The 10460-nt window shown below is 41.8% G+C and overlaps 1 protein-coding gene across 1 annotated transcript in view; it reads right to left on the bottom strand.

The window, feature by feature from the left end:
* Positions 1 to 2657: 2657 nt before the first annotated feature.
* Positions 2658 to 10460, bottom strand: part of LOC104619061 (nuclear receptor ROR-alpha-like) — a gene marked incomplete at its 3' end in the record, with an annotated part of 24652 nt that continues 16849 nt past the window's right edge. Inside the window, exons 4-5 of the mRNA XM_010284831.1 lie at positions 4703 to 4844; positions 2658 to 3053 (exon numbers count right to left, since the gene is read on the bottom strand). Coding sequence (XP_010283133.1) covers positions 2658 to 3053; positions 4703 to 4844 — 538 coding nt within the window. The remainder of the gene's footprint in view (positions 3054 to 4702; positions 4845 to 10460) is intronic.

Below are 10460 nucleotides of genomic sequence, written 5' to 3'. Positions count from 1 at the left end.
CTCGCCCTCGGCACGTGCCATAAGGGGCCTCCTGCCTCCGGTACGACGAAGGCAGCTTTGAAACCCGGGCCGCGGGTAGCACCACAGACACAATCCCAGTGAGCGAGGGGCGACGGACCCCTCAAGTTAGGGTCCAGGAAGCTCCCTGGGGAGAGCCCCGCTGACCACGGGACGCTACATATCACCGACAGGGACCACCACGACACGGCCAGCCAGGCAGACGGTCTTCAAAAGCGTTTCCTACCGCAGCAGCTTTCTAATAAAGAAATACTGGTAGTGAGCACCCCGTTCTGTCAAGCAGGACGCCACCCCCTGAGGCTGCCTGTGAGGGAGAAGTTTCTTCTCTTCTCTACTGTCATATCATTAACAAAATACTAGGAAAGTACCCTTCTTAGAGAATGCAGGTAACCAACACAACACACTAAAGACTCGAGGGTTCTTCTCCTCAGCTTTAGAGTAGTTGCTTAGTTAACCGCACAGGACCTGAAACTTCCATACAACGTTTTAATACCAAATAAACTGTTTTCTGCTGCTAGACCTGGTTAAAAGACCCATAAGGCAGATTTACATTTATTAATAAAACTTGATCCCATAAACCTTTAGGAACACCTTCAAAAGCATGAATAGCATTGCAATTCCACTTCTACTTTGTCTCCCTCTTTTCTACCCTGACTCTTCACACATGTCTGTTCCCCTATTTTAGCACGCGGCAAGGAGAGGCCTGGTGACTTGCCTCACAATTCTGCAGTTGGTGCTTTGTCAGGTTAGGCCACCGAAAAGGAAAGCTCAACATGAACAAGAACGGTGGTCATGAACAAGACGGGGGTATTCTGAGGGACTTGAGCGTTAGGCTTGCTGTGACACTTGCTTTGTTCGGTAACGACCAAACCCAACTCTTTCCAAATTGAACTGCTGGACCAATCAGTCTGTTCAGTATCATGCTTACCGCATTAACAGATTGATGTAAGATACTACCCAAAATGTCTTTAACATACAGCCGAGGTAAAATCAGCTTGTATGTGTTACCTGAGCGATCAGTAATGTAGAACATAAGATAGTTTATACTTTGGTTGGCATCATAGCTTTCATGTATGTCACAGCAAATTTTTTTTTCTTACAAGCGTGTACTTCAAACATTTGCTCTCAGTAGCAGCAACTGAGAGCATTATACCTGTGCCCTTGCAAGATACGGAAGGTGAAATATTACAACGTTATTCACAAACCTTGGCCTCCGTTCTGGACTGTATTTCGGCACACACCTAAACGCTTTCCAAACTGAACCCTTAGTCTGGAAGACAAACATTCTTCAAACCTTGCTGGGTAACGTCAATGCTGGGCACCCAAATCATGCTCTGTAGGGTTTAAGTGCAAGCACTATGCAAATAAAGATAAGCAACAGGACAAGCTTATTTTAGGCCAGTGTTCCAAACTTAACACCTGGCCTAGGAAGGAAACGCCCTTTCTTTTTTCTGCGGGTTTAACGTAGATTTTTTCATAACTCCCACGAGAATATTAACAACCATTTGATTGAGACAAAGCTGGTAGCATAGCCTTTATCCTAATTTGTTCTTCTTTTTTCTCAGCTGTAACTGAAGTTACTTGAACTCAAGGCAGACACGGTATTTTGGCTGTCGCAACAAATTGTATTACAGAAAACTACATTCTGCAACGTAAGGACATTAAAAAGTAAGCCTTTTTGTCCCTTCCCCTCTGCAACGTTTCTCAAAGGAACATAAACTAAAATAAAACAAGCAAAATTTCCTATCATATACTTGCCTCAAGTTAAAAAAAAGTTAGCAAAAAGAGAAATAACACCTGATTTTTCTAACTATTTTTAGGTTTTCAGAATGGAATCATTAGCCAAAAATGTTGCTTAAGCAAGCAAAATCACTGTTTTAAATACCTGACTGCTTATGTAAGTAACAGAACCTTAAAGCCACTTCTCAAACATCCTGTCGCAGTTTGCTTACAACCAGTTCACACAGCACGCTCTAACTCCAGTCTTGGATATTGACAAGTCATAGTTGTGGAATTCAGCCCAAGTGTAATCATTCAGGGAAGAGTTTAAAGCAAAGTGTGCTAATTAATGTGGTCATTATAAGGCTCTCGGGGAAATTATCAAAACTTGCTACATTCAAAAATTTTCTTAAGTATCTGGGGCCAGATTCGCTGCTACCAGTGGCAAGAACTGCCCTCAGGTTAGGCTGGTGCTTTCGTTTCTTATTTCCCAGGACAGGTGAAGGCCAGAAGAAAATCAGTCACATCACTTTTTGCTAGAAAAGAACAGCATTGAGGTAATGAAAAAGAAGATAAAATATTCAAAAATAATCTGCAAATAAAGAAATACTCTGTCTGATTGCTCAGCACTGAAAAATGAGCTTGTTAATCAGTATTCAAAGGGTTCTATTACAGGGACTGAAAACAAAAGCAACACTGCTAGAGCTGATCAACCACAAGCTCCCAGGATTTTGAGTCCAGTTCCGTAAGGTGTTCCCCACGTACCCCAATGAGGGTATTGTGCGCTTCACAGAAGAATGCCCATACATGCTCACAGCTGTACTGAAGCAGCATTCTTACTATCAGCTGGCTAAACGTGTCACTTCAATCCAAAGGGTACTATTAAGACAATTACAATGGAAGCTTTTCTCTCTCATTACCTAATTCTGCCATGGACACAGTTGGAGAGGTCTCCCCATTTGTAAAAGAACAATAAGGGAAGAAGCCCGATGCTGGTGTGTAGTCACATATTGGTTCTGGTTTGATTCCATTAATATCAAGACCCGACTGATCTGGAGAAGGCTGTATGTCTAAGTAGAAGCTGCTAACTGCAGAGTCTGCTTTGCTACCTTCAGGGGTATGCCCATCAATGTAATTACTGAGGTCATCATGTAGCTCTGTTAATCCATTGGTGGTGATATTGTATGTTGGTGTTAGTGGTTCTGCCTCTCCTGGTTGCTGCTGATGATCTCGCTGCTGCTGCTGCATTCGATGTTTCTGCACCTCCGCATACAGGCTGTCCCTCTGCTTTTTTGACATTCGACCAAACTTTACAGCTGAAATACAGACACACAATGTATTACATCTCCACAAATCCACTACTGCATGTTAATTGTCTTGGGTGTTTAAATGCTATGGGGAAGGACACGGTATAAAAGGCAAATCGGCAGGATGGGCAGACCTAGCAATCACTTCTGTCAGTTACAGGTAACATAGCTGCAGCATCTACTCTTTAAAAGACCTTCTAAACATGCCACTTCAATGGACCATTAGAAGTCACTGTTTCAGCTTAATTAACTAACTTTCCACTTCTATACCGAAAAGACTTTTTCTTCCATGTCCACCGAAGTTGACAGGTGCAGCTCTTCAGCATTCAAATCCTACCTGGAAAAGCAGAAGCTGAAACAGAATATGCTGGCCTGACATAAACTGTTGAGTTCCTAGTAGCAGTATATTCCTACTACAAAGTGAACCTAGAGTTCGATACAAACACGTGGGGTCTAGCTCAAAGAGATTGAAAAGCAAGCTTTACTCAAGCTTTACAAGCTCTTGGGACCAAAGCACTTGCTCTCAGTGCTGCTTACTGTGACAAACAAAAATGTTCACCTGGTGAATTATTGTTAAACCTGCATATGTTTGCCTGCGCGTGCACATGTGTGCATCTCTCTCCACAAAGGTATTACTACTTTTGAGAAGTATTAATATTAAGCGTAAGCCAGAAGCAACTGGTTTGCAACATCCAGGCAATTCCTAAGAACACCGTATGTGATTTCTGGGACCTGTCTCAGCTGTAAAAGCCTCATCAGTTAGGAAGACGACTGCCACCTTGTACTCTTCTACAGGAAAGCAAACATTGGAGGGACTAGTCATTACACGAGCAACCATTTCATGCCCAATACAAAAATTAAGACAACGTAATTCAAGAAGCAAATGTAATCTGAAAACAATCTCCTTAATTGGGCCTCATGTACATAGCGTAACGCGTATGTATGTGTAGAACACTTAGCGTTGCTGTCACTGTGGCAGGGGAAAAGACTGAGTCACACCTTCAAATTGGGTAAGCGACAGCAGCTTCATTGCATCGATGGGGGAAGGTGTGCAGGTATCAGCTGCAAATCCAGTTCTGAGTTACATAACCTTCCATTTTACAGAGGTGGGTTTCTGTCATGCCACTAAGTGTAATTCTGAGCTCAATACTAACAGCGCTGGAACATGTTTTCTTCAGAATGCTACCGTTGAAAAAACACTGTGCTATTTTCTCTTTGCATTTTTTTCCATTATTCATTACACACACATTTAAACTTCTTTATATATTGTGAAAGAGTTCAGAACTGTACCAATAGGGCAACTGGAGCTTTACTTGCAAGTATAGTATGTCACTTCAATTGGAATGAACACACAGAGAAAGTATTAACTTTTAGTTAGACTAAAAACTGCATCTCAAGAAGGAACCAGAGGCAAAGCTCTTAACTGGGAACTATAATAGGCGAGTAAGGGGGAAAAAAAAAAAAAAAATCCATGAACTTCATACCTGCCCTGATTTATAGATATTTATGTGACTATATAGCAACATCTAAAACAAACTCAACTACCTCAGCTATCAGCCTGATGCACAATTAAAGTTCTACGTTGTTTTAGCTGAACACACAGTATACTAAACATTATTTTACTTTCTGCAATTAAGCTATGCGTTAGCAGAGCTTACCATCTCGAGACATCCCCACAGCAAGGCATTTCTGTAATCGACAGTGTTGGCAGCGGTTTCTACTAGTTCGGTCAATCAAACAGTTCTTCTGACGAGGACAGGAGTAGGTAGCATTGCTTTGCTGACTCCTTCTGAAAAAGCCCTGTAATAGAATTGCAAAACACAAGTCAAGAAGCTGTTAACTGATAGAGCAAGTACAGACTCTGAAGGGTAGCATACTGAAAAGAAAATGAAGTTCAAGTGCACTATAGTCAACTAAAGGAAGTTAAGAGAGTGGATTTTTTCCCCCTCTCTGAGGATCAAACAAAACCCTGTAGCTAGTAGAAAACAGTTCATAACGAAGTGTTATGACAGATAAAGGAATCACATTTTTTCACTGATTTTACAGATCCCGTATTACATACGGTACACCAGTTCTTTCCAAATTAGAGAAAACTAATTATAGACCTAGACTGCCTATCTTTCCTGGGTCAGCATGGATCTCCAAAATAGGGAGGATTCAAAAGCTGCTACCCTGCTCTGCTCTTCGGAGGTGACAGTGGCAGGCTCTGATGTTCAGCCTCACCCATGTACATATGTATCCTAAAAATACAAAACATGATACTGAGCAGTTCCTTCTACAAAGAACAATTTTTTAGAATGTTTTCTCTTTGTTAGTTCGATGCTGACAACCAAAGTTTTGTTCAACTCCGCACAGGGTTTAGATTTTTAAGGAGGGGGGAAGCCAAAACAGTTTTTACGTATTCTCTCGTTTCCTGAGTCAGCTGCAGTAAGTAGGCCCACCTCCGAAGAAAGTTTGCGCTGGAAGGTTATGCATTAGTTACAACCGAGTTCTCGCCATCAGAATGGTGCGTGTTATTAGCCAGCGTGCCAGCTCTTTGCTTTGACATTCATCTCATCTTTTTGCCACAGACTGTCCAAACATAAGCGGGTGTGTGTGTAATACCTACTTCACAAGGATTCTGCGAAGATGTAGTCATTCTAAAGAGGCATTTGCCCGAGATCAGTGAGCACGGTATTTTAGTTTTATGTTGCCACATAATGGATTAATTAACAGCACCGCAAAGAAAATACTTCCTCAGAGAGGCTGGGCACCTTTTAATTAAAGCTGGACTTTTACCCATTTTTTATTTATTCGAAGGCCACTTTCTGGAGTCCCTCGGCACATGCCCACGCTGTCCAGACACTTGGTGAAACAACAGGAAGGACTTCTCCGTGACAAGTAAGAGATGCGCTAGCAAATTTCCTGCAGCCAGAAACATGACAAAACACTGAGAGGAAGCCCCCCCGCTCCATCTTACGAGGAAGGCACCAGTCTTCATCAACTATGCCCCTTGTATTAAAGCTTTAACAGGGAAACATGGAGTATGAAAAAGTGAGGGAACTGAAGATGCCTGTCTTTAAATCCTGTTTTCCAGTACATCGTTTCTCACCCATTTATTCTGGTCCTTGTTTCTATGTGATTGAACTTTCAGCTGTTTTTTAATGTTTGTCGATAGCGAGATGATCGTCACCGAGACTGAAAGTATTGCACATATTGAGCGCTGATCGAGCGCATTTCACCCTAAAGAAAAGCTGAAACGCTGTGGAAATTTCTACCATTCCAACATAGTGACCGATCCCTCTGGAGGAACCAACTCCTAGGTAAGCAGATCGCTTCACTGCCAGTTCTGTTAGCACCCTTGCTGGAGCCTGTCGCTCCAGTGCGAGTACACGAGCAAGTGCAATGCTATCCACTAGAAAAACAGGATTGGGTATCGACCTGACCAGTGACTTACCGATCACGGTTCTGCATCTCCGCAGTACCAGTCCCTCAAAATTTGAGTCCTCTGAACACTTTAACAGTTGCACTGAATGACATGCTCACATATGAACTGTGCGACATCTTCTGCCACCACTGAGACCCTGAAAGTCAGCTTAATCAATATGTAAAATGAACCTGGCCCAATAACCTCAAAGATCTAGAAGTTTTCCTTCAGCCGAGATGTATATAGAAACTGTATTGCCAGTTTGGCACATTTCTCTTTATTAAGAATAGTCTTGTCAAGCTGAGGATTATTTTTAGTATTATAATGGAGAAAACTCTGGGCTTTTTGCTTTTCCAGATTTTCCCTAGAGACGAGACACAGCTGCTCAATACATTTTAGCGTACAATATATCAGCTACGTTAGAGCTTGAAGCTAAATTTTCAACAGAGCAGAACTGCCTGAAACTGGGGCCTTTAAAAAGCACTTGCGCTTTACAAACCAGAGACGCAGTAGAGTGCTTTTAAAAACAAACCTTACAACATTACTGTGGGCACATTGAAAACATCAGCAGTAGCTAAAGCAACCCTCCCCGCCTTGCCTCAGACTTCAGAAATGAATCTAATCCGGACAAATGAAACTCGTCCAGAGCTCAGAAATACACGTATCTGAGATTTGGGATTGGATTGACAATGAAGTTAAACTGAGGGTTTTTTACTCTGAAGTTTTTTTTATATAGTTCTTCTATATTGTTGTAATTTATTTGTGAGTTTTCTAACCTTTCGGTGGTCCTTGGGCTCTGGTATCATTCTAAGGCATGCGGGGAAGCGCCTATTACGGGGGCCTTCTCTAAGTAAATCTAGTTTCTTCCTAGGTTGTTTTTTCCCCCCCCTTTATTAGAAGAAGAGAAGGAGAGACGCTATATTCTGTTGTTCTATTTCCTCGCTTTTGCCAGAGGCACAGAGCTAGCTATAATTTTTCCACCAGGAAGGAGGAGGTGGATGCATGCACGGTACACGTGTATACGTTCAAGCATTATGCAAACCAGCCCAGGCCACATGCTTTTAAATTGCATCCACGTTCACAACCCTTATTTCACATTCAGACTATTGCCTAATGGGCCACAGGCAGAGTGGACCCCTCGATCAAATAACGAACGAAACTACCGCTGCACTAAAACCCGTCACCGTGTTACACCGCTCCGACCGCCAGCACAGGCTGAACCAAGGTCTCTGGCAGCGAGTGCATGGAGCCCTGCCTCCTTCTGATGTCAGTGTAAAGATCCACCTGATTTTGGTGAGGCGTCGTTCAGCTTTGCATGTCTCCCTTTAGGTGCATTAACACGGTGCCAGAAGAAGAGCAGAGCAGCTTACAAGCCATAGCTTCATCTCTGCATTTCAGGCTCCTATTTATATACAACACAATATATGGGTTTTCATATGCTGCCAAGAAATCAAGTTTGTGGAAAAAAAGGCGCAAGAACTTTTCATCTGCAAGTCAGTTTGAATAACAACTTGTTAAAAAGGAACTTTGAAATGTAAATAGCAGTTTTTGCAACGTCTATTAATAGTTTCAGTAACTCCACTGCTCAGTGGCTCGGTATTACAGGCGTTTGTGTCCAAGCTCGCTCCTTAGCAGGGGAAAAGCCAGTTGTGCTTCCCTGATGCCCCAAACGGCACAGCCCAGACTCCCTCTCCGCTGCGGCACAGGCTGAAATGCTGATCTCATGTTTGGTCTTTTGACAAATTTCCATTTAATGAATTGATTCCTACAGTTCATTAACATACCCACTTCCACTTCTGTATACACATATGTCTTAATTAGCTGCTCATTGGCTGTTTAATTACAAGAAAACAGCTGACAGCTGCCTTGCTGCATCCTAATGGCAGACGTTTTGGAATGACTGTATGCAAGCCTGTGACAACAAAAGCTTATTCATAATCCCATGATTTATGGCTAATACTTAAAGACTTCCACGTATCATTAAGTTTTGCAATATTCTGAGCAATTAACAATTAGTTCGGGGGATGCAATTCTGTTACTGTTTTCTAAAGCAAACGATCACAAATTTTCTTTAAAGAAACATCAGAACAATACACTGCCATATGAAAGACAGGCAAACATTCAAATTCGATTTTTAACCTTTTTATGACAATGAGCACGTATTTTAGTTGTAAAAGGAGGGAAGTGCTGCAACAATATTGTTTGATAAACTTAGTTAATGAAGTATTTGATAACAAATGTGTAGTGCCACTGAAAACAGAGAAAAAATGTTCAGTTTTACATATATAATAGACAGAAGTGAGATTGTATTCTGTCAGATTATACAAGGCTTCTGACCAGCCCTTTCTGTAGCATGGCTCATGTCTCTTCTAACCTGTTTCGCTTGCAATTGGCTGGGCAAAAAATTAAAAAAAACAACTTCAGAAGCACAAATTTGAGGTAAATGTTTGCGACACCAATATGACGCTCCACGTTCAATAGCGTAATGAAAAATTGCATGGATGGTTTTATGAGACCAACTGCGTACATCAAGTAGAGAGAGGGATCACAGTAATGCATTTGTGGGTCAGCTGGGCATGAACTGACGCTACTGACAGCTGAAGCAAGACACAGTTCGTTAACAAAAACTTCACTGCAAACTAAATGCTCTGCTATATCCTTTTGAAGCATTCAGGTATTTTCTGACAATGCTAAACTGGATTCAGCTTTCAGGTATGAGAAAAGAACATGGATGTGTACAAACCAGTTTCCTTTCTCAGCACGGCCCCTAATATAGAGCAAAAAGTTGTTAATGGGTTCCCTCAACTAACAGCTGAGGAAGTGCTCCACACAGATACTTTTTTTTTCAGTAGTGCTACTGCAACAGCAGTACTGCCAATCTTACACAGGAGAATAAACTTATTTCTGAGTCATGGTACAGTCTTTGTGTCATTCTTCATCCATGCTTCTGAGTAGAAGTCTTATATGATTAATCTTATCTTCCCTTTTCCCCCCAAAAAAACCCTCTCTCAAGATTTATTTTATTTATAAGCCACAGGAGCCCTCCTAGATAAAGTATAAAACAGACCATGGCTAAAAACTTATTTTTTTCACTAGGTGGGAAAAACAGGAAAGGGTGTTAGATTTTATTTTGTAAAGGCAGATTCAAGTTCAGCACAATAGGTTGATGAATTGGGAGTACTCAGTGATGTTTGTGCAAAACACAGCCACTGACTTCGTAAAAACAGCCAGTAACATTACAGCAAGGTAGGAAATGAAAAGTTCTCAAGAAACACCAATTGGCTTCTTTACAAATCTTCAATTCTAGTTACATGAAACACAATATAACAACAAAAATCGTTCAGAAAACTTTCAATTACCATGAAATGCAAGGGTCACAAACCTGCAGAAGTGCGACAGCATCAGCTCAATTTGACAACAGCTTGTCTGTGATTTCATACATGATATGAATTAAGATTGCAAAATAGGCCTTTGCAACTAAACCTTCACTTTAAGTTTTAAATGAATTGTATTTCTGGTGTTTATTAGTATTTCCACAGTAACACTTCCGTTAACATTACTATTAAAATTCACACCAAACTGGAGTGAAAACCAGTAAGAGCTGAAAACATCCCACTTTGCTGCTGCTATTGCTGCCTGTAGATCATTCTTGACAGGCCTGGCTTGAGAGGGCAGCCGCACACCTGCTCACTTCTGATGCCGAAGGCCCCGATCCTGCGGTCTGATGCACACGGATGGGTTTGGAGCACCTGTGCAGAACCTCACTGACTTCTCTGGGACTGTCTGTTGGTGCAGGACGTCAGCTCCAGAACTCGGAGCACAGGACTGGGAACTAGATCTTTACAAAGGAAGGTTTAGCACAGCATGAAGAGCAATGTAAGCGTGCTCAAACCTGCAGGTATCATAGCCACAGAAAAGCTGGGGGAAAAAACATACCAATACACACCTGGCTCATTTGGCAGAAGCCAAGCTATGCCAACTTTTTCACCAGCCAAAATAGTTCTGTTGGG

This window comes from Phaethon lepturus, unplaced genomic scaffold, assembly GCF_000687285.1.
Source record: "Phaethon lepturus isolate BGI_N335 unplaced genomic scaffold, ASM68728v1 scaffold2904, whole genome shotgun sequence".
In the NCBI taxonomy this organism is placed as follows: Eukaryota; Metazoa; Chordata; class Aves; order Phaethontiformes; family Phaethontidae; genus Phaethon; species Phaethon lepturus.
The sequence above is the reverse complement of the archived record's forward strand: the minus strand, read 5'-3'. Positions and strand labels throughout refer to the sequence as shown.